The 25,157-nt window shown below is 37.0% G+C and overlaps 1 protein-coding gene across 1 annotated transcript in view; it reads left to right on the top strand.

Moving 5' to 3' along the window:
- The window catches only part of IQCM (IQ motif containing M), a 436,874-nt gene extending 412,335 nt beyond the window's left edge, over positions 1-24,539 (top strand). The window contains 1 exon segment of the mRNA XM_049709346.1: positions 24,468-24,539. Within this exon segment, the coding sequence (XP_049565303.1) occupies positions 24,468-24,539 (72 nt within the window).
- Positions 24,540-25,157: the final 618 nt, after the last annotated feature.

Genomic DNA, 25,157 nt, shown 5'->3' with positions numbered 1-25,157 from the left:
CTCAGAATGCAAAAAAGGCACAAACAAGCTGGGGCATTCATCCACTATTTTCCTATATATCAGTGGACAATGGATTTTTTTTTTTTTTGGTGGCATTACTTCCTAGATGCTTTTAGATTTGCTCGGCATATAGGCCCAGTGCCCAACCATAGCCAGGAGAAGAAAAGAAACTAGAAAGTTAGTCTCTAATAATGACTGTTACTGAAGCACTCTCTTCCTTTGCTTCTATAATAGCACACTCTACTGGTTTGAGAGTACTGACTCCAGTATTTATTCTTCTAATTCAGTCTTCTTTCATGCTCCTTAGACCATTTGCCTGTTAGATATTATTACTTAGAGAGCTCACGTGCATCTGAAATTCACCATATCCAAAACTCAACTACAACCTTCCCACCTTCTAAGATGGCTCCTTCCTCTGAATTCCCTGAATATATGATTGGCACCTTCATACTAGTTGCTTAAATCAGAAACCCAGGGTTATTCTAACCTTGTCTCTTTCACTCCCTTCCCTCATTTACCAGCCACTTGGAACCACCATTCTGTTTTCTAAATATCTTTTAAATTCATCTTTTTTTCCTCCACCCGCACTGCCCTAGTGCAGACTCTCATGATTCTTACCTGAATTACTGTTACAAAAGCCTAATTGATCTCCCTGCTTTCTACTCCAACCATTTTCCTCAGTGCAGCCACTATAATATTCCCAAGGGTAAGTTTGATAAATTGTTCCTATACTTACAACCTGAAATGATTGCTCATTGGGCTTAAAATGAAGACCAATCCTACTGAGGTAATGATCAAGGCCCTTTACGAGATAGCCCCTGCTTTTCTCCCTATCCTCAATTCTCGTCACTTCCACTCTTAAAGACAGGACTTCAGCATCTTCACACATGTTTTCCCTGCCTGTAAGACTCCCTTTCCACTCCCCACTCTGCCTTGACCTTATAACTGCTAATAATTCTTTAGGTCCCAACAGACATTTCCTCCCCAAAGTCTTCACTTCTTGATTAACGTGAGTGGTTTGGTGGGCAGTTATGTATTCCTCTTAGTAATCTTTACTTCCTTGTCAGTCTTTATCATATTTCGTTGCAATTAGTTCTAACTGACTTCCTCTTATGCTACACTCTAATATCTGTGGGAGCAGTAATTATGTCTTTCTTATTCACTTTAAAATTTTCAGCAACTAGTTTTAGCCAATTTTTAGCCATAGTTTCTGGAACATTAGGTGCTTAATATATGTCTGCTTATCAAAAGGTTACTTACTACCTTTAGCTCTTTAACAAAGTTACTGGTTACAATAGACTGCCTTTTATGGATATTTTTCTTGATCGTCTCTGTTTCTTCAGTGCCTAGTACAGTGCTGAGTATGTAGAAGACACTTGATAAATGTTAGTTAACTTAAGATATAAACATCTTTATATCAATTAGCAATGATATCAAGCACACTGCACATTACCAATACTAGACCAACACTCCTAATGAGAATCACCAGTACCATCATGTTTGTGTTCAAGGTAGGTAAGTCATTTTCAGTTTATTAATGTTGTTCTCCTTTATAATTATATAAGCAATGATACCAAGCAAATATTATTTCTAAATGAATTCAGAATGAAAGAATACTTGGTAAATAGTATCTGTGAATATTTCCCTATTTTGAGGAAATAAATAATTCACATACTCAGACTTAAGAAAAAATTGACAAATCCCTGTAAAAGTGATGAAAATCATTACCATTCCAAGATTCAGTGGTGTGTTTTAGATAGGAGTTAAAGAGACATCCTCAGGGAATTATCCTAGCAGGGAAGCAAAAGAATTTCCCCTATAAACTCTTTGCTCCACAGAACTACATGTTAAATAGCTTCATGTTAGAAAATGTATTCTCCCTTCCACTAGCTAAATATTTCTCTGTGGCTTGGATGATCATTTCCTAAATCTGTTATGACACACTCCTTCAGAGTGCAGCTCCAAGATGCTTCTGTTCCTTTCCTTCGTCCTTGGAAGGAATGTCTAGTAACTTCCCACCAAATCCTTTATGTCTTTGTTTTCTATCCTGGAAAACAGATGGTCTGTTTCATCCAAAGAGAGTTTCTGTCAGGCAATTGAGAGACCAGGATATCCTGTTTTAAATTGGGGTTATCTGGTGGGAAATGCCATTTTTTGAAAATATCTATTATTCACTGTCTTGTCATGAAGATATCCATGAAACTTGATGAGAGAAGGAGAATATGGTAATACAGATACTGTTTCCTATTCTTCATCATGCTGTAGTCACCCCTTCCTCTCTCCCCCGCAAAGAAAGAAAGCAAATGTCTCTTTGGGAAAGTTCTAAAATAGTACTGAACAAAAACCTTTCAAAATGATGGATAAAGCCCTAAGACTTGGCTATTGGGTGATTGGAACAGGTAAGAGGAGTCAGTGCTGTTGAACTAGTCATTTAATAAGGGGTGGCCCATATTGGAAAGATATGTTTCTGCCATTTTGCATAAGGCAAAAATTCAGCAAGCTTGACTGAGCAAGAGTGTCTGCTGTCAGATACAGTATAGTTCTTTCATTAACCTTAGATTGAACTCAAGGTGGTCCAAGCCTTAGGGAGATCTACAAGAAAACCTGATTCACATTTGTTGAATTTTCCATGTATTCCTGAAAAGCTGCCAGATCTGATATCATTGGAAGTACTATGTATTAAAAGAAAACGCAACGAACTATCTTCCCTTGAGATGGGACCATCCCTCATACCTTGACTTTTTTTTTTTTTTTTTGGTTCAGTTGCATCAGATGCTCTGAGAAAAACAAAATAGTATCCTTTTGCATATTGAAATTACTACATTAATTTTCTTCCTGAAAACTAACAAAAGTGTAGAATTTCCACATTTTAGTGGTCCACATAGGACATTTTAAATTGAGAGTCCCCTTATTTATATATGTATGCTTATAGTAGCATACATACTACACAGAGATAACAACTATTTTATATGAAAGAATAAGTGTCAATATGCAGGCAAATAAAAGCTTTTATATTGTGGTGTTTTTAGGAAACACATAGGACATTTTAAATTGAGGTCCACATAGGACATTTTAAATTGAGAGTCCCCTTATTTATATATGTATGCTTATAGTAGCATACATACTACACAGAGATAACAACTATTTTATATGAAAGAATAAGTGTCAATATGCAGGCAAATAAAAGCTTTTATATTGTGGTGTTTTTAGGAAAGTTTTAGTTTGATTTTAAATTTGATTTTAAATTCTTGTAACCTGCAGAGTTTTATATTACCATGATTACGTTGTTAACTCTTATATTCAGAATTCTACAGCCCTCTGAAAGCACCCAGGAATATATTCAATGGCTTGTGGATTACCTTGTATTTGGTGAGTTAATATTTTTATAGACCTTCAGAGAGTCCAATTCACTTTTTAGTATAATACAATACAAACTGCTAATGAGAGATAATTACTATTTTAAGCAGTGTTTTGTGTTAGGTTGTTTATTCTTTTTTTGTTGCTGTTGTTTGTTTTGTCTTTTGTGTGTGTATGCATGTTTCGTATGTGCCTTTCAAAATACCAATACCTTTTCTTTTTTCATAGTGAAGTTGATATATGCCCACTGATGTACATTAAAGTCTTAAATTCTACTAATTTATATGTGTGAGCAATGTAGTCATAGGTCAAATTTCCATATGACCCTGCCACCTCAGACAAAAAGTAAATTTCATTGTGTTTCTATGCGAATGTGAGTTAAAATGCAATAAACCCTTCTTTCTTTTTTTCATTTTCTTGTTCTAATTTTAACAGCAACACCTGCTCGCATATTCACATAACTCTGGCATCCCATTTAAAGTGCATATGTTACAGATTGAAATTCAGTATAGAATAAGGGAGGAGAAATAGTAAGATGACAGAAATTCGAGGGGTGTCATAATTTATTAAGAAAGTTATATCAGCACTTCAGCTTTATTCAGTGTAAAACCACTGCTAACAAGCACAATTTTTTTTCTTCTAAGATATATCTGCTAATTCTGAACAGTGCTTAGACAATTCAGTATGTTATTGACTAATAACATGAGAAGAAATAGTCTTGATCATTTAAAAGTATACGTGCTAAAGATTTCTGTCTTCAAATATATAATTAACTGGCCATATGGAAATTTTTTGTCAGTGCGTTGATTGGATAGACTCGCAATAGATATAATTTTAACTTTTTAAAATGTTCTCTAAATTCATCTACTGAACGTAAGAGATTCACATTGGCATTTATGTGTTGTGTTTAATAATTCATTGTCAACTCGAAAGTACTGAGTTTAAAATTTTCCTCTTTATTCCAAATTTACTGCATAGGAAAATATTGAGGAAAATGTTATCTCACATCAACATTGTAGACTGAAACTGTCATGCTCTTTACTTTCAAGGGACATAGAAAAATGCATGAATATTTCAGGAACTCTTTACTAAAGTACAGGAGAATAAGATTTGCTTCAGAATATTTATTTGAATTGAGAAAGAACAAAGATGAGATGCTTATTTACTTATACAGCATTTGTATACTACAATGAAAACCTACGTTATAATAGACAAAGAGGTATTCTATAAGTGGAAGTACTTCAGTTTCTGTATTGTCATACTTTTTGACTCCAAGGGGGTGATTCATTCCTTTAAATTTCATCTCAGAAAGATGTTCAAGATCTCAAACAGCTACCCTTGTTGGTCTGTTGAAATTCACACCATACTTGCAAGAAAAACCAATGACACATTTATTTCATGTGGGACTTATATGGTTGGCATGCATCCTGAGCCTCTTTCCTCACATAGTATTTTGGAGTATTACAGCACAGTCTAGGAATGTTATCCATTTCAATAGAAGCATCTAACAAGCTTGACCTCAGAATGAGCCTGAAATTTACAAGCTAAATAAAATAACTATATTCTAATCTTGGGAATAGGACCAAAACTATATGGATGCTGCAGAGGAAGGAAGATGATTGCAGTTTCTTAGAAAATGCCAGGCACACATAAAGTCTGGTTTCAGCTGTGCTCATAATTACTGCTATTTGACTTTGGAGTTGGAGCCCACTGCTGTATTTCAATATAGGGAAAACGAGAGAGTTCACCTCAGTATAATTGGTATTCTATTCGATTTTACTTCATTCTGTATTGTTCAAGCTAATAATAAAATAGTACCTGAGAGAGGTTTTTTTCCTCTTGACATCGAATATATGGTGTTTGCCCAATACAATTTCTCTAACTTGAACTTTCTGACACCAACTAGATGTCCAACAATTCCATTCAATTCAGACACTAATAACTATCTGGAATTAGTGCAGACCCCATAGCTGAAGGGCTCAGTCCCACAAGACTGCTCTCACTTCAGAAGTTCATGGGAAGTCTTGGGCCACTTGTACTTTTGACAGACTGGCTATATAACTCAGGGGTTCCCATGACCCCCTTCTCAGGTTCAATAATATGCCAAAATGGCTACAGAACTCATAAAGACACTTTACTTATGCTTAGCAGCTTATTATAAAGAATACAAAGAAGCCAGGTGAAGAGGTACATAGGGTGATGTCTGGAGAGGTCTCCAGGATCTTGTAGAAATGGGGTGTGTCAGCCTCTTGAAGAATTGGGGTGTCAGCTTGGATGCATTCACCCATCCAAAAGCCCCCCATACCTTGTCATGGAGGGGTTTTTAATGGAGGTTTCATTAGGTAGGCGTGATTGATTCCATCATTAGCCTGATGATTAACTCAATTTCCAGCCCCTCTCCCCTTCCCAGAGGTTGGAGAGTGGGATGGCATGTTCCAAGCTTCTAATCAAGGATTGGTCTTTCTGATAACTAGCCCTCATCCTGAAGTTACCTAGGGACCCACCTCATTAGAACATCAGATAATTCTATCACCCTTATCACTCAGGAAATTCCAAGGGTTTTAGGAGCAGGGAACAAAGGAATCAGGGACAAAGACCATGTAAATTTCTATGATATCACTATACCTATTATAAATCAAATGGGTAAATCATAAGTAAAAAGGAGTTAGTTGAAATTACGTTTAGTTTTCTATATGATTGCTGGTTCTAAGTCACTCATATTGAATACTGATTTTGTACATGGCAGACGCTTGACTGTCTTAAATGCCAAGGTCTCTGGGCATCAGGCACAGTTTCCACACCCTTCAAAATAAGACTAAATTGACCACGTTTCCTGTGTGTGATTTTGTCAGTTGACACCTGTGGTATTAGCCACCACCCTCTGTTTCCCACAAGGCTTTATGTTCATGTGTTCAACTTTCTCCAACTCTCTGTGTCCCCTGGAACTATCCTTCCGTAGTTAACAGCCTGCCTTCATAACTCAAACAGTTCTCCATGTGCTTCCTTCTCCATCTGCTTTAGTAAAACCTGCCTGTGCCCTGAGGACCCAAGTTCTGCAGGTGGTCTCTCCAGTGGTAGCACTTTATTCCCTCACTGCTCATGTACTTTGGTCGCAAGTCATGGGGTTACTACTCTCCTTTGCCTCTTCCAACCACTACCCTCTACTCTATTTAACATTTCTATATGACTCTTTCCTCTTTCAGCTTTTTGTCTTTCATACTCAGGTCAAGTCATCCTCTTTCATTGTACCTAGGGACAACCAGTTGCATTCTTCTCCAAATAAAATTCAGCTAGAATTCTGTGAGGTTCCAACATACCACCAAGCCTGGTTGTCAAACTCGTGAAGTTTCTAGTCCACTGACCCTTCAGTCTCTCATTTAATCATTTCAGTCTCTCCTTCCTCACGTCTCTTTTTTTCTACCATGGCCCCTGGGTCTGATAACACTTTTCCTTATATCTTAAATGTCCTGTTCTTCTCTTTTAGTTTATTTACATGTGAGAATTTATTGAAGTTACATAAGAGTTACATCTTCCATTTAGATCACATCATGTATGCATAAAGTTGCAGGAAAGTTATATGTTTCTTTTGACCTTGTCCATCAAAGTATTTAGTGATTTCAGTATGAGAACAAAATATATTACTCTTTATATACTTACCTTTAAAATGAGATACCATTGCCACAGTCTTCTGTACTTTGTTCTCATAAGTTATTCCCTCTAAGAAAAACTTGGGATCCAGGGCTGAATTTCTCTGTCCTGCATGCCTGAGTCTCACTCAGTTGGACAACTAGAAAGAAGTCCCTGGTTAAAATAAATTATCATAGCAAGGGGAAAACTTCAAGGTTAGACCTGGTCCTACAGGAAAAAACTGAGAGTAGGAGGAATCCAGTCTTAGGGGAAAGGGTGGTCAAGCAATAGGACAAGAGCTTGAAATGGGGTCTGTGGACCTCCTATTAGACCCTGTCTACACTATCTCACCAATCCTTCCACGAGCTTCTCCCATGTTCCTTAAATCCCTTTGAGATCATCCAAATGTAGAAGAAATTCAAACTGGCTCCACAAAAAAATAGAAATAGACAATAAATATAATTTGCTCAACCTCACTGGTAACATGAGTACTTGGAATAAAAACAGTAAGATACATTGGATGGGTTTTAAACAATGAGGGATGCTTTTGAAGGAATATATTTTGTTCTAGTTAGAAATGTAATGTGGCATAAAATGCTATGGAGGCATTTTAAGGCAGCAATGATCCAGATTTCAGATTTTTAAAAATACCAGAATAACAATATTACAACAACAAAATACTGTTATTTAGATATTTAATAACATCTCAATATTCTGGCATCATGCAATACTGGAAGCCAGTATCACCCCACCTGCGGGCAGGGAAGAGTAGAGGAAAGTTTGTCTCAAAACATAGATTTGAATAGTCTGGGGACTTCCCTGGTGGCGCAGTGGTTAAGAATCCGCTTGCCAATGCAGGGGACATGGGTTCGATCCCTGGTCCTGGAAGATCCCACATGCTGCGGAGTAACTAAGCCCATGTGCCACAACTACTGAGCCCGTGCTCTAGAGCCCGTGAGCCACAACTACTGAGCCCGGGTGCCACAACTACTGACGCCCACACGCCTAGAGCCCGTGCTCCCCAGCAAGAGAAGCCACCGCAATGAGAAGCCCACACAGTGCAGTGAAGAGTAGCCCCTGCTCGTCACAACTACAGAAAGCACGCACACAGCAACAAAGACCCAACGCAGCCCCCCCCCAAAAAAAACAACCTGTAAATAAATAAATAAATAAATAAATAAATAAATAATCTGGTCTGTTTAACACTGTCTGTAGATGTCAGAATTTGAGGTATCATAGTACCAGCACCTTTTTGGTTACCCCACTCTGATTTTACCTTGCACCTCTCAAATGATAAACAGTAGCGTTTCAAAATTCTTGCACTGAATGTATTGAAGTTGAATGAGACACAATCTTCTCCAGTAGATTATCTCTTCAATTGTTTAATAATAGTAAAAGTACGGTGTTTAATCAAGATCTTTAATAAAATGAAACATACATTTATACCAACCAGAGCTATAAAAATAAACATGTGGCACACAGAAAGGAGACTCAGAAGATAAAACTCAAATTTAATATGAACAAGGAAGGAAAAGTTTCTCAAGTACTCAAGTGTATCCATACACACATAGTAAATTTAAAGGCTCTCTTGTCTAGGGAGGCAGAAGTCACAAAACTCTGCTAACCCTGAAAGGGCCAGACATGAAGACAATAGTGTAAACCTGGGAAAGCAAGGATTTCCCCTAAAAGGATCAAAATTAATTTTTCTTCAGACTAGCAGAGTTGAGAGAAGGAAAGCTCCAAGTCCAAAATGATTGGCTACTGTTTAAAATGTTCTGTAACACAAAGAAAGTAAACTTGCTACTTCTCTGTCTGAAGCCCATCATGCTGATATCCAAAAACTGTACCAAAAAGAAAATGAAAGACCAAGCTCACTTAGGAATATTGATGCAAATTCTAAATAAAATATTAGCAAATAGAATCTAGAAGTACATTAAAAGAGTACTTCAGCATGGCCAATTGGGATTCAACCCAGAAATTCCAACTGATTCAATGTTTTAAAAGGCATTAATAATATTCAGCATATTAATGAGTTAAAGGAGAAACAAGCAAAGGATGGCTTCAACATATGCTGATATGACATTTGAAAAATTCCATTACCCACTCCTGATTCAAGAAGAAAAAGTCTTAGAGAAATAGGAATAAAGAGAAATTTCCTTTACATGAAAAAAATGTGGATGCCAACTAAGTTTCATGATGAAGAGTGAAGCACTTGAAGTATTACAATTAAAGTCAGAAATATAACAGTGATGCCCACTATTATTGGTAGTGTTTAAAACTAATGATGAAACATGTGAAATGTTGGCACAAAGGGGAAAATGTTATTTCAGCCATTTATTCCACAAATATTGATAGACAGCCTATCAAATGTTGGCCATATAATCAGGTTCTTAGGATATATAGTCGGTCCTCCATATCCAAGAGTTCTGCATCCGCAGATTCAGCCAAACTCCAATCAAAAATATTCAGAAAAAGATTTCAGAAAGTTCCCAGAAGCAAAACTTGAACTTGTCACATGCCAGCAACTATTTATATAGTGTTTACATTGTATTTACAACTATTTACATAGCTTCTACATTGCATTAGGTATTATAAGTAATCTAGAAATGATTTAAAGTAAACAAGTATATAGGAGGATGTGCATTGTTTAGCTGCAGATACTATCCATTTTATATAAGGACTTAAGCATCTGGATTTTGGTACCCGTGGGAGTCCTCGGATCAGTCATCTGTTGTTACTGAAGAACCACCGTATAGCCATGTAAAGATGGACTGGTTGCACTCTTGGAGTTTATATTCAAGTGGGGTAGATTATTTGCAGATTATATTAATATTATGACCGCAATGCCTGGAGGTATAAAAACAGTATCAACTGCATTTTAAAATTTTAGTTGGACTTTAAAATTACCATACAAATGTTAATAAGCAGTTAGCAAAGATGATTAAATAAAACTATTCCAGTTGTTTGTTCCAGTAAAGAAACAACAAAAAAATCTAGGCATATAGAAAAATGCATACTTTTAAGAAAATGATAAGTTTCAAGTGTGAGAAATAATGCCTTTTAAAAGAGGAGACAATTCCTATTCTTGTATAGGAAGATTCAATACTGTCATGATAAAAATCCTTCTTAAATTAATCTCTAAAACAAATAAAATCCCAATGTGAATCACAACATAACTTTTTTTTAAACTTCATGAATTTCATCTAGAAATATAAATATCTGAGACTTGGATGGGAGATGCTGGAAAGAAAGAATAATCTAGAGGAACTATTCATGTCAGATTTTAAATTGTTTTCATAAAGCTACAATAATTAAAATAGTGTGGTAACAGTAAGAGAATAGACAATCCAGTGGTGCAGAATAATCAACAAATAGATTAAAACATTTATTGGAATTCACTGTGTGATAAAGATGGCATTGCAAATCACTGGGAAAATGATAAGTATTCAGTCACTGATGTTTTGTACAGTAACATAGTCATTTAAAAATAATGATAATACAACTGGATCCCTACCTCAAAGTTAACAACAGAATGAATTCCAAATGAGTTAAAGGTTTAAATGTTCTTAAAAATCAGCAGAAGTATTGAAATGAGATGTGATTGAATATTATGATAATCTTGGATTAGGGAAGAATTTCCCAAGCCTGGCACAAAATCTAGAAATCATAAAGAGAACTGGTACATTTTTACTACATCCCAATTTAAAACTTCTACATGAATCAAGAAACTCCCCTAAATATTAATAACAAAATATATTCATAACATATAGTGCATAAAATAAGCTTAATGTCCTTCAGATAAAAGGAGATCTTATATATTGATGATTAAAAAAACATTTTTTAAATGGGCAAAGGCTATATGAACAGGTAACTCATGGAACAGGAGGTACAAATACCCAACATCAAATAAAATATGTTAAATTTCACTAAACAAATAAAAGTTAAAACAACAAAGAGATGTAAATTTTAACCTATCTGATTGGTAAAAGGCAAAATGACTGGTACTCTCCAGTCTGGGTGAGAGTGAAGGAAATGAGCACTCAGAATACTGCTTGGATTGTAAATGAGTTCAGTATAAACTTTTTGGGAGCAATTTGTCAATATAAGTCAATATTTTAATTGCTAATGTCCTTTTAACTATAAATTGCAATTTTAGGAATAAGTCTATAGGAGAAAAATAGTATATAATGCATGTTTGGATGTTTAAGCACGGTATTTGTGTTACTTTAAAAGCAGAAATTTGGAACAACCTAAGTTTTCATCTTTAGGGGTTGGTTAAATGTTTCTTTACAATGCATATACTAGAATATTATGCAGTGGTTGAAAATATTGAAGTGTATCTATATATTCTAATTTGGAAAATGTCCATGGTCAATCGCTAAATGAAAAGGTAATAGTATGTTCTCTACTATATAATCTAACTACTGTAATTCAACTGGTTATGGGGTTTATATTTGTAAATTCACAGGGACATTTGAGTAAGGCTATACATCAGATTAACAGTTCATCCCTAGAGAATTAGATTCAGAAGAAGAAAGCAGAGCAGGGAGAGGAGAGTATCATATGTTCTACTTTATATCCTTCTGTATTGTCTCAAATTTCTTTTATAAGGAGCATGCATGACTTTTATAATATAAAATATCTACAAAGATCTAAAAGTTCTTTGCAGAAAATAAATCTGAAGATAGCCCTCTGTGTTTTCCAATTCCCTTTGAGAAAAAGTTCTTTTATTTATACTAGCATGCTGGATTTCTAGCAAAAGTTAACTTTATGAACAAGTTAATAATCTAAGCTTTGAATTATTTATTTGCATTTTGAAACTTTAAGGCAGAGAGGGCAGCTCCATATTTCCTCCCCTTCAGATCATAATCCTCCCTCTGCTACTACTGTCTTCTCCATATTGATGAGGTGCAGAGAGCGGAAAGAATGTTCCATTTCAGGTGGAGGGTGTGCCCTGCCCTCTTCCACACGAGAATTGTGAAGGGCAGCAGAACTGAATTCAGCTGACAAATGTTTAGCCATTCCAGGACTTAATAGTGAGGTAGCATAGAAAAGTACATTTATAGATATTGGTAGGATGGATTCCTGATTAAAGATTTTTTTCCTGCTTTGGCCTAGATTCAAGGATCTGCTTCATCTCCAACCCGCCTCCACCCACTAGCCTCACAGGCTGGTTTGGTCCTTGGGGAAATTTGGGATTTGATTCTAAGACTTTAAGAGTACTATCTCTGGTCCTGGTTCCTACGGTCCGGAAGTCCATTTGGCTTCTAGTGTAACGCAAGAAATTTGTTTGTTGCGAGAAAGGAATGTGGGGTTTATTTTGGCCAGTCCCCATGGAGTAAGCTCCAAAAAGCGCTCGTACGGATCCAGTCCCCTGGAGTGATTCTTGCTTCCTTGCAGTTCTCCTGACCAGTGAGCAGCACACCAGACCAGAGGTGCAGCCCAGGCCAGGCCCAGGGTATCATAGGTTCTTAAAAATGAATGTACCTGTATTTGTATCCATTGTGCTACTAATATTTGCCTGAGGACCAGTAGCTCTGTAATTTTCTGTTTTCTAGACAGTGGTTCTTATCTATTGAGTTATGTTTTGTCTGTGTGCTGAGCAGATCTCAGAGTAAAGCAGTTTTTAATGTTTTCTAAAGATTCTCATTGTTCATTCATCACTATTCTGTCAAATACTTAGCACATTAATTGACCAAAAATCCGGCAGGTGTGAATGGCATTGGTTTGAGTTACTTCCTCTCTAATCCTTTGCCAGATCTCTGATACTGTAAGAAACATTACGCCATGTCTGATCTGTTCCCTGTATTTCAAAAACTCATTCTTCTAGAATGACCGAGTCCTTCCAAGGCTGGGAAAAAAAGTCAATGCTGCACTTCAAACATGATTAGGAAACAATAGAGCCACTGGCACAAAAAAGGAGAACTGAAGAGAATTTACCAAGCCTGGCTTGGCATTTTACCATGCATATTCTGCCTGTTTTTAGTTTTGGCAACTAACCTACTGGTGGAATTGTGTGCTTCCAGGATGAAAGAGAAAAGACACATAGGCAGGAAGGAACAAATTCTATTTTAGCAACACACTTTGTTATTGTGGTCACACAGCAGATGCCGTGTTCTACAGCAACACTTTTCTAGCTCCTGATAAGCATTTAAATATTGCAAGGTTGCCTGAGATTTTATCTTTGGTGACCTGAGAGCCTTAAGCTTCAGGGAGGTAATATGAAACGCTTTCCTTATCAAATTTCCTTTTTTTTTTTTTATACCATTTTCTTACCTGAAACCCTTAACAGTTGTTTTAGTGCAGAGATCATCGGATGGATTTATCTCGAAGAAAAAATGCTGTGGCAAACGCTTTTAAGTTTTCTTTCTGATTTCTGAAGATCCTGGAAAACCCTCCAACTGTGAAACTTTTATGTTGAGACAAAAACTACCAGGAAATGACAACAGTCCTGTTTTAAGAGTAGCATAATGATATTGAAGGAATAGGAAGCATGACCATAAGTTTTAAGGGGGTGTATTGTCTGCTTGGGTTGCCGTTACAAAATACCACCGATTAGGTGGTTTAAAGAACAGAGATTTATTTCCTCACAGTTCTAGAGGTCAGAAGTCCAAGATCAAGGTGTTGGCAGGTTTGATTTATCTTGAGGCCTCTCTTTGTGGCTTGAAGATGGCTGCTTTCTTGCTGACGTCACATGCTCTTCCCTGGTGCCCCTCTTCTTATAAGGACAGCAGTTATATTGGATTAGGGCTCCACCTGAAGGGCCCCATTTTAACTTAATCACCACTTTAAAGACCTTATCTCCAAATATGGTTACATTGAGGTACTGAGAGTTGGGACGTCAACATAGGAATGGGGGTGGGAGGTGGGAATTCAGCTCATAACTGGGGAGAGAATGTGTTCCATAGAAAGGCACACGTGTAAATAGAAGGAATAGGCAGTGAGGAACAGCAAAGTTCACGGGCACTAAGGAGAAACTGTGATGACTGATTAGGGCCAGTGACTTGTAGAAGGAAACTCCCTGGTTTCTTTAGTCATAATATTGGCTCTTCTACTAACTATGATCCTGGAAATCCCTTAACCTCTTGAAGTCATACCAGATCCTTCTCTGTGACATAGGATAAAAATGGCCACTGAACCCATCATGCGGGGATCAAGTAAAATCTATAGGTTTTTTTTTTTTAAGTGAAATCTGTAAATGCAAAGCCTTTTTATAATCAGGGTGTCTCTGAGGCAATTCCTTGGTGGAGGTGGGTGTCAAAGAACATTCCTTTTTTTTTTTTTAATACAGCAGGTTCTTATTAGTTATCTATTTTATACATATTAGTGTATCTATGTCAATCCCAATCTCCCAGTTCATCCCACCACCACTCCCCCCCCCGCTTCCCCCCTTTGGTGTCCATATGTTTGTTCTCTACATCTGTGTCTCTATTTCTGCCTTGCAAACCGGTTCATCTGTACCATTTTTCTAGATTCCACATATATGTGTTAATATACAATATTTGTTTTTCTCTTTCTGACTTACTTCACTCTGTATGACAGTCTCTAGGTCCAACCACGTCTCAACAAATGACCCAATTTCATTCCTTTTTATGACTAATATTCCATTGTATATATATACCACATCTTTATCCATTCATCTGTCAATGGACATTTAGGTTGACTCCATGACCTGGCTATTGTAGATAGTGCTGCAAGGAACATTGGGGTGCATGTGTCTTTTTTTTTTTAAATCACACTGGATTAGTTTTATTTATTCCGTATGAATTTGATTTAAAAGCTGTCAAACATAAGTCTACATTTTTAACAGCAGAATAATTTCACAAAACCGGCTATGAGAGGTATTCAGGTAGAACATAGTTTTCAAAACAAAACAAAACAATGTCTGATATGTTCTAGACAGTTACCCTTTTGTTCACCCATGACAACTGAAACTAACCATCAAATGGATAAAGCAATCCAAGTCCAGTCAAGTAATCCTTAGGGCATATGAAAAGAAAGCCTTTTTATTTTTTATAATATCTTTATTGGAGTATAATTGCTTTACAATGCTGTGTTAGTTTCTGCTTTATAACAAAGTGAATCAGCTATACATAGAAATATATCCCCATATCGCCTCCCTCTTGCGTCTCCCTCCCATCTGCCCTATCCCACCCCTCTAGGTGGTCACAAAGCACTAAGCTGATCTCCCTGTGCTATGAGGCTTCTTCCCCCTAGCTATTTTACATTTGGTAGTGTATATATGTCTATGCCACTCTCTCACTTCGTCCCAGCTTGCCCTTCCCCTTCCCCGTGTCCTCAAGTCCATTCTCTACATCTGCATCTTTATTCCTGTCCTGCCCCTAGGTTCTTCAGAATCTTTTTTTTTTTTTTAGATTCCGTATATGTGTGTTGCCATATGGTATTTGTTTTTCTCTTTCTGACTTACTTCAATCTGTATGACAGTCTCTAGATCCATCCACGTCTCTACGAATGACCTAATTTCGTTCCTTTTTATGGCTGGGTAATATTCCATTGTATATATGTACCACAACTTCTTTACCCATTCATCTGCCCATGGGCATTTAGGTTGCTTCCATGACTTGGCTCTTGTAAATAGTGCTGCAATGAACATTGGGGTGCATCTGTCTTTTAGAATTATGGTTTTCTCTGGGTATATGCCCAGTAGTGGGATTGCTACATCACATGGTAATTCTAGTTTTAGTTTTCTAAGGAGCGTCCATACTGTTCTCCATAGTGGCTGTATCAATTTACATTCCCATCAACAGCTCAAGAGGGTTCCATTTTCTCCACACCCTCTCCAGCATTTGTTGTTTGTAGATTTTCTGATGATGCCCATTCTGACTGGTGTGAGGTGATACCTCATTGTAGTTTTGATTTGCATTTCTCTAATAATTAGTGATGTTGAGCAGCTTTTCATGTGCTCTTTGGCCATCTGTATATCTTCTTTGGAGAGATGTCTATTTAGGTCTTCTGCCCATTTTTGGATTGGGTTGTTTGTTTTGTTAATATTGAGCTGCATGAGCTGTTTGTATATTTTGGAGATTAATCCTTTGTATGTTGATTTGTTTGCAAGTATTTTCTCCCATTCTGAGAGGTGTCTTTTGGTCTTGTTTATGGTTTCCTTTTCTGTGCAAAAGCTTTTAAGTTTCATTAGGTTTGTTTATTTTTGTTTTTATTTCCATTACTCTAGGTGGTGGATCAAAAAAGATCTCACTGTGATTTATGTCAAAGAGTGTTCTTCCTATGTTTTCCTTTAAAAGTTTTATAGTGTCTGGTCTTACATTTGGTCTCTAATCCATTTTGAGTTTATTTTTGTGTATGGTGTTAGGGAGTGTTCTAATTTCATTCCTTTACATGTAGCTGTCCAGTTTTCCCAGCACCAATTATTGAAGAGACTGTCCTTTCTCCATTGTATATCCTTGCCTCCTTTGTCATAGATTAGTTGACCACAGGTGTGTGGGTTTACCTCTGGGCTTTCTATCCTGTTCCATTGATCTATATTTCTGTTTTTGTGCCAGTACAATATTGTCTTGATTACTGTAGCTTTGTAGTATAGTTTGAAGTCAGGAAGTCTGATTCCTCCAGCTCGGCTTTTCTCCCTCAAGACTGCTTTGGCTATTTGGGGTCTTTTGTGTATCCATACAAATTTTTAGATTTTTTGTTCTAGTTCTGTAAAAAATGCCATTGGTAATTTGATAGGGATTATGTTGAATCTGTAGATTGCTTTGGGTAGTATAGTCATTTTCACAATATTTATTCTTCCAGTCCAAGAACATGGTATATCTCTCCATCTACTGGTATCATCTTTAATTTCTTTCATCAGTGTCTTACAGTTTTCTGCATAGAGGTCTTTTGTCTCCCTGGGTAGGTATTTTATTCTTTTTGTTGCAATGGTAAATGGGAGTGTTTCCTTAATTTCTCTTTCTGATCTTTCATTGTTAGTGTATAGGAATGCAAGAGATTTCTATGCATTAATTTTGTATCCTGCAACTTTACCAAATTCATTGATTAGCTCTAGTAGTTTTCTGTTGGCATCTTTAGGATTCTCTATGTGTAGTATCATGTCATCTGCAAACAGTGAGAGTTTTACTTCTTCTTTTCCAACTTGTATTCCTTTTATTTCTTTTTCTTCTCTGATTGCCATGGCTAGGACTTCCAAAACTATGTTGAATAATAGTGGTGAGGGTGGACATCCTTGTCTTGTTCCTGATCTTAGAGGAAATGCTTTCAGTTTTTCACCATTGAGAATGATGTTTGCTGTGGATTTGTCGTATATGGCCTTTATTACATTGAGGTAGGTTCCCGCTATGCACGCTTTCTGGAGAGTTTTTTTTTTTTATCATAAATGGGTGTTGAATTTTGTCAAAAACATTTTCTGCATCTATTGAGATGATCATATGGTTTTTATTCTTCAATTTGTTAATATGGTGTATCTCATTGATTGATTTGCATTTATTGAAGAATCCTTGCATCCCTGGGATAAATCCCACTTGATCATGGTGTATGAGCCTTTTAATGTGTTGTTGGATTCTGTTTGCTAGTATTTGTTGAGGATTTCTGCTATATTCATCAGTGATATTGGTCTGTAATTTTCTATTTTTGTAGTATGTTTGTTTGTTTTTGGCATCAGGGTGATGGTGGCCTCATAGAATGAGTTTGGGAGTGTTCCTTCCTCTGCAATTTTTTGGAAGAGTTTGAGAAGTATGGGTGTTAGCTCTTCTTTAAATGTTTGATAGAATTCATCTGTGAAGCCATCTGGTCCTGGAATTTTGTTTGTTGGAAGATTTTTCATCACAGTTTCAATATCATTACTTGTGATTTGTCTGTTCATATTTTCTCTTTCTTCCTTGTTCAGTCTTGGAAGGTTATACCTTTCTAAGAATTTGCCCATTTCTTCCAGGTTGTCCATTTTATTGGCATAGAGTTGCTTGTACTAGTCTCTTAGGATGCTTTGTGTTTCTGCGGTGTCCGTTGTAACTTCTCCTTTTTTGTATCTAATTTTATTGATGAGTCCTTGCCCTCTTTTTCTTGATGAGTCTGGCTAATGGTTTATCTATTTTGTTTATCTTCTCAAAGAACCAGCTTTTAGTTTTATTGATCTTTGCTATTGTTTTCTTTGTTTCATTTATTTCTGCTCTGATCTTTATGATTTATTTCCTTCTGCTAACATTGGGTTTTGTTTGTTCTTCTTTCTCTAGTTCCTTTAGGTGTAAGCTTAGATTGAGATATTTCTTGTTTCTTGAGGTAGGCTTGTATAGCTATAAACTTTCCTCTTAGAACTGCTTTTGCTGCATCCCATAGGTTTTGGATCATTGTGTTTTCATTGTCATTTGTCTCTAGGTATTTTTTGATTTCATCAGTGATCTCTTGGTTATTTAGTAACGTATTGTTTAGCCTCCATGTGCTTGCTCTTTTTACGTTTTTTCCCCTGTAATTCATTTCTAATCTCATAGTGCTGTGGTCAGAAAAGATGCTTGATATGATGTCAATTTTCTTAAATTTACTGAGGCTTGATTTGTGATACAAGATGTGATCTATCCTGGAGAATGTTCCATGCACACTTGAGTAGAAAGTGTAATCTGCTGTTTTAGGATGGAATGTCCTATAAATACCAATTAAATCTATCTGGTCTATTGTGTCATTTAAATCTTTTGTTTCCTTATTAATTTTCTGTTTGGATGATCTGTCTATTGGTGTAAGTGAAGTGTTAAAGTCCCCCACTCTTATTGTGTTACTGTCAGTTTCCTCTTTTAGAGCTGTTAGCAGTTGCCTTATGTATTGAGGTGCTCCTATGTTGGGTGCATATATATTTATAATTGTTATATCTTCTTCTTGGATTGATCCCTTGATCATTATCTAGTGTCCTTCCTTGTCTCTTATAACATTCTTTATTTTAAAGTCATTTTATCTGATATGAGTATTGCTACTCCAGCTTTCTTTTGATTTTTGGAATGTCTTTTTCCATCCCCTCACTTTCAGTCTGTATGTGTCCCTAGGTCTGAAGTGGGTCTCTTGTAGACAGCATATATATGGATCTTGTTTTTTTAACCATTCAACAAGTCTGTGTCTTTTGGTTGGAGCATTTAATCTATTCACGCTTAAGGTAATTATCTATATGTATGTTTCTATTAGCATTTTCTTAATTGTTTTGGGTTTGTTTTTGTAGGTCCTTTTCATCCCTTGTGTTTCCCACTTAGAGAAGTTCCTTTAGCGTTTGTTGTAAAGCTGGTTTGATGGTGCTGAATTCTCCTAGCTTTTGCTTGTCTGTAAAGCTTTTGATTTCTCCATCAAATCTGAATGAGATCCTTGCCTTGTAGACTAATCCTGGTTGTAGGTTCTTCCCTTTCATCACTTTAAGTATATCATGCCACTCCCTTCTGGCTTGTAGAGTTTCTGCTGAGAAATCAGCTGTTAACCTTATGGGAGTTCCCATGTATGTTATTTGTCATTTTTCCCTTGCTGTTTTCAATAATTTTTCTTTGTCTTTTATTTTTGCCAATGTGATTGCTATGTGTCTCGGCATGTTTCTCCTTGGGTTTATCCTGTATGGGACTCTCTGCACTTCCTGGACTTGGGTGACTATTTCCTTTCCCATGTTAGGGAAATTTTTGACTATAATCTCTTCAAATATTTTCTCTGGTCCTTTCTCTCTCTCTTCTCCTTCTGGGACCCCTATTATGCAAATGTTATTGCTTTTAATGTTGTCCCAGAGGTCTCTTAGGCTGTCTTCATTTCTTTTCATTCTTTATTCTGTTGTGCAGCAGTGAATTCCACCATTCTTTCTTCCAAGTCACTTATCTGTTCTTCTGCCTCAGTTATTCTGCTATTGATTCCTTCTAGTGTATTTTTCATTTCAGTTATTGTATTTTTCATCTCTGTTTGTTTGTTCTTTAATTCTTCTAGGTGTTTGTTCTTTAATTTTTCTAGGTGTTTGTTAAACATTTCTTGCATCTTCTTGATCTTTGCCTCCATTCTTTTTCTGAGGTCCTGGATCATCTTCCCTATCATTATACTGAATTCTTTTTCTGGATGGTTGCCCATCTCCACTTCTTTTAGTTGTTTTTCTGGGGTTTTACCTTGTTCCTTCATCTGGTACATAGCCCTCTGCCTTTTCTTTTTGTCTGTCTTTCTGTGAATGTGGTTTTCCTTCCACAGCCTTCAGGATTGTAGTTCTTCTTGCTTCTACTGTCTGCCCTCTGGTGGATGAGGTTATCTAAGAGGCTTGTGCAGGCCTCATGGTGGGAGGGACTGGTGGTGTGTAGAGTTGGGTGCTGCTCTGGTGGGTAGAGCTCAGTAAAACTTTAATCCGCTGGTCTGCTGATGGTTGGTGAGTTCCCTCCCTGTTGGTTGTTTGGCCTGAGGTGACCCAGCACTAGAGGCTACAGGCTCTTTGGTTGGGCTAATGGCAGACTCTGGGAGGGCTCCTGCCAAGGAGTCCTTCCCAGCACTTCTACTGCCAGTGTCCTTGTCCCCACAGTGAGCCACAGCCACCCCCCTCCTCTGCAGGAGACCCTCCAACACTAGCAGGTAGGTCTATCAGTGTCCTGTGGGGTCACTGGTCCTTCCCCCAGGGTCCTGATGCACACACTACTTTGTGTGTGCCCTCCAAGAGTGGATTCTCTGTTTCCCCCAGTCCTGTCAAAGCCCTGCAGTCAAATCCCACTAACCTTCAAAGTCTGTAAGTCTAGGAATTCCTTCTCCCATTGCCAGACCCCCAGGTTGGGAAGCCTGACTTGGGGCTCAGAACCTCCACTCCAGTGGGTAGACTTCTGTGGTATAATTGTTCTCCAGTTTGTGAGTCACCCAGCCAGCGATTATGGGATTTGGTTTTACTGTGATCGCCCCCCTCCTACCATCTCATTTTGGCTTCTTGGTCTTTGGATGTAGGTATCTTTTTTGGTGAGTTCCAGTGTCTTCCCGTCAATAGTTGTTCAGCAGTTAGTTGTGATTTCAGTGCTCTCACAAGAGGGAGTGAGTGCACATCCTTCTACTCCACCATCTTAACCCAATCTCCAAGAACCTTCTGAACAGAGGAGAAAGCTGGCAGAAGAAAGAGCACATTGTCCATGTGAGAATGGTCCATGTACATAAGGCAAGTATTTTTTGAGTAAGGGGTAATTAGAAAATCTAGTTATTGGACTGGACAGCTCAAACAGAACAAATAGTGAAAGGTACACTTACTATCTCTTTCTCAGGACTTGCAGTCTTAATTTTGTTGTTGTTGTTTTTGTTTTTGTTTTGCAGTACGCGGGCCTCTCACTGTTGTGACCTCTCCCGTGGCGGAGCACAGGCTCTGGACACGCAGGCTCAGCGGCTATGGCTCACGGGCCTAGCCGCTCCGTGGCATGTGGGGTCTTCCCGGACCGGGGCATGAACCTGTGTCCCCTGCATTGGCAGGTGAACTCTCAACCACTGCGCCACCAGGGAAGCCCTGTTTGTTTTTTATACCCCGGGGAACTGGATAATTAAGTAATTGCTACATGACCTAGCCACCCCACATAGATCACAGTGCCCTAGTTTCCACATATATAAAAGTCAGAAAACATCTGCTTAGTTGATTCACAGAGATTCAATGAAATAATAGATGAGAAAGTTCTTTGAAATGATTAAAAGAAACTATCCAGTTGGAAAGTAACATTTTATATAACAAACTAGTTTTTATCTAACACCTAGCGTATGATCAGAGCCAAATAAATTGTCCATTGGCTGAAAATGATAGTCTAAACAAAACACTACATTTTTAAGGAGGGTGTAATTCCAAGATGATACTTTTGGAATTCAATTCTCAGCATTGTATAGGAAGGAGAAATGAAAGCAACAGGGTGGCTGACAGGGATGTTGTTATAGCACACCAGGCGTAATCCAAATAGGGCCAGTCCAAATATTGTGAAAATGGTGGGGGAAGTGATGACATACTTTGAAAATTGGTGACATCAGCAGATAAGTAAAGAAAGGAAGAAAGCTAAACAAACTGGCCAGTCCTGCAATGTATTGACATAAGGCAAGTTTCTTCTTTATAGAATGAAAAAGTGTGTTTCTACAAGCTTTTATCAAATCCTTATGCAATGCACAATAAATTGCTTTGTCTGCAAGATTATTCTATAGAATAATAATCTTTACTCTTAGAACATTCATGGAATTCTGCCCAAGTTTTCTTTTTCTCAATTTCACTCTCCATTACTCCTAGATTGAAGTGCTCTTTATAATTTTTAGCATTCAGCATTTTCCATTTCTCCCTTTCACCATCAACAAAAGTGTCCCTCCTTCTGTATTTAGGTATTTTCCCCACATATTTTCTTATTCTTTTTCCATACTTGTGTAATTATTTTCCCAAACTTAAAATTGGCATAGAGTAACTTCCTGGATCTCATAAAATGGGTAGAGTAGATTGTTTGAAGAACTGGCTATATTATTCTCCTTCCTATAAACATACCCTTACCATGTTACTTGGCAATTCTGCCCATCAAGAGATGGATTCTACTCTCCTACCCCTTCAATCTGGGCTGGCCGTGTGACTTGCATTGGCCAATAGAATGTGGCAAAAGTTATGGCATGCAAATCCAAGTTCAGGCATCAAGAGAGTCTTGATTATCTGCTCTGTTGAAAAATTCTGACCAGCCGATGTGTAGACTAGCTTGCCAGAGGATAAGAATTTGTGTTGTAGAAATGAGTCATCTGTAGATACATAGGCAGCTGAGCCCAGAAGAACCAGTCAGTTGAGCTTAGCCCAAATTGCTGGCCCACAGAATCAAGAGCTAAATAAATACATTTTGAAGTGGTTTCTTATGTAGCAAAAACTAACTATTAAAATGGGCTACTATGAGAAATATTTGTAGCAGTTTGATGCAATAAAAACTGTAAAAAACATCAGTGTGTTACTGAATAAATAATGAGAAATAAAATTCTCTCCAGGATATATCAAATTCTTTAATTTTATAATATTTTAACGTCCAGATATGTTCTTTATTAACATTTGGAACATCCCAATATTCTTAAATATGCCAAAGCAAAAAGTTGAGAAGGTGTACTATTTTCTTTTAACTTCATTCTTCCTAACATCTCCTATGAGTTCAAGTAGGAAGAGGATCTCACAGTGAACAGAAACCAGAAAAAGTTAATTTTCTTGGTGCTGTCAAGGAGAGGACATTGGCTTGATGCCATTGCTGCTTTGGGGTCATAGCCAACCTGGGAATGAACAACTGTTGTTATTCAGAAAAATTCAGACAATATTTGGGAAGACATAATTCAGGGGAAAAAAGTAAAAGGAAAAATGGGAAAGAAAGCAAGCTAAATCAGAATAGCACTTTTAGACTTTAAAAATATCTAATGATTACAGAAGTGTTTAATGTACCTTTCAATATAGTTGGGGGTGGGGAGGATGGGAAAAGCAGGATTTGTGATGTCCCTAGCAAGGCATTTGGGAGGGAAATGATATAGTGAAAGAATATGTGATTTGGGATCAAGAGAAGTAGATTCTAGTTTTGGCTAAGACAATAATTTCCTTTTTTTCTCATACACAGAGAAATAAATATTTTTCAGTTCTGTTTTCAAATCTATCTATAATACACACCATTTTAAAACATATTAATGATATATAAAGATTCATTGATGGAGAAATTTTCTTGTCAAATATTTCTTTCTCCTTTTTCCTATTCTATAAAGCAGTAGTTCTTAAAGTCTGGTGTGAGATCCCAGGGGTCCCAGAGACCAGACACAACTATTAAAAAAATCCAGCTGTCTTCCATTAAGCTGGGCATTAGGACATTTGAAAATATTTTATACAATTTTATTATTCTCACCATTTTATTTAATTTGGAAAATAGTTTTTATAAAAAATGTTATTTGTGTTCATATGTAATAGTTTTGTTATTGTTATTTTAAAATGAGTTAATATTTACATTTGTTCTGTTTCAGTTTCTAATATTGTAAATACTGATACATATAACCCATATAAATAAAAATTCTTTGACATTCTTAATAATTTTTAAGAACTTAAATGGAAATGGAGATTAAAAAACATTGAGAACCACTACTGTTCAGAAAGTTGTGCTAGGTATTATTATATCCATTTAATAGATTGAGAAAAATTAAAAATGAATTCACTTGATGAAGGTGATTTATTAGATGATATAGAATGAACTTTTAACCCAAAGTTCCTTTCACATTTTAAGTTTACTTTTCCCCAATGAGTTTTCATTTTTAGAAAAGTATTATTGCTCAAATTAAAATACAATAAAACCACACTTTATAAAGTGTACAGCCCTCTCAATTTTAACATAAGTACACATTCATATAAAACATCATCCCTGAAGGGTACTAGAATATGCCATCCCAAATTATGCCTCTTTGGCATATGAATTATTTTGAGCTGAAGGCCATTGAGAACCCGCGGATGCAGGGAAAACTCTAAAAACAGGGGACAAGGTTTCCTTTTGTACAGGAAATTTCCCTTTGTAAAATGTGTCTCCTTCTTCCATTAGGAAGAGGAAGACTCAACAGCTCTTACCAATGGAGAAGGCAAAGATTTGAATCTGCATAACAAACCTTACTAAACAACCTCTGTAGACCATACTTCCCCACCCCCCAACTTTTCCTTAGCTTGTCTTCCCCACCCCACCCAGAACACAAAACCACTTTTCCATTATTTAGCCTGATTAGCCCAAGTTCTAACCACCCATTTGGGTTACACATCATTGGATGTTTCCATGTGTACATGCACTATGCACATGTTGATAAATTTGTTTGTTTTTCTCTTGTTAGTCTGTCTTTGACCAGTCTAATTTATAGGGTCCCATCTGGAGAACCTAAGATAGGTACAGGAAAAGACTTTTTCCCTCTCCTACACCACCATCAGGATACAAAACATTTCCATACCTACGAAATATCCCATCATGCTATCCCTCTGTAGTCAGACCCTTCCAAAGGACTGTAGTTTGTCTTTTTGAGAATGTCATATACATGGAATCATACTATATATGACTTTCTGAGGCTGGCAAGTTTTCCTCAGCATAATGCCTTTGAAATACATCTAAGCTGTGTGTATTGAGAGTTCACTCCTCTTTATTGGGAATAGTAATTCCCAATGTTCCACCATTTGTTTATTCATCCACCTGTTGAAGGACATCTTGGTTATTTCCAGTTTGGGCCCATTATGAGTAAAAGGGCTGTAA

Source organism: Orcinus orca, chromosome 4 (genome assembly GCF_937001465.1).
Source record: "Orcinus orca chromosome 4, mOrcOrc1.1, whole genome shotgun sequence".
Lineage (NCBI taxonomy): Eukaryota > Metazoa > Chordata > Mammalia > Artiodactyla > Delphinidae > Orcinus > Orcinus orca.
Note: the sequence above shows the minus strand (reverse complement) of the source record. Positions and strands in the feature narration are given on the sequence as shown.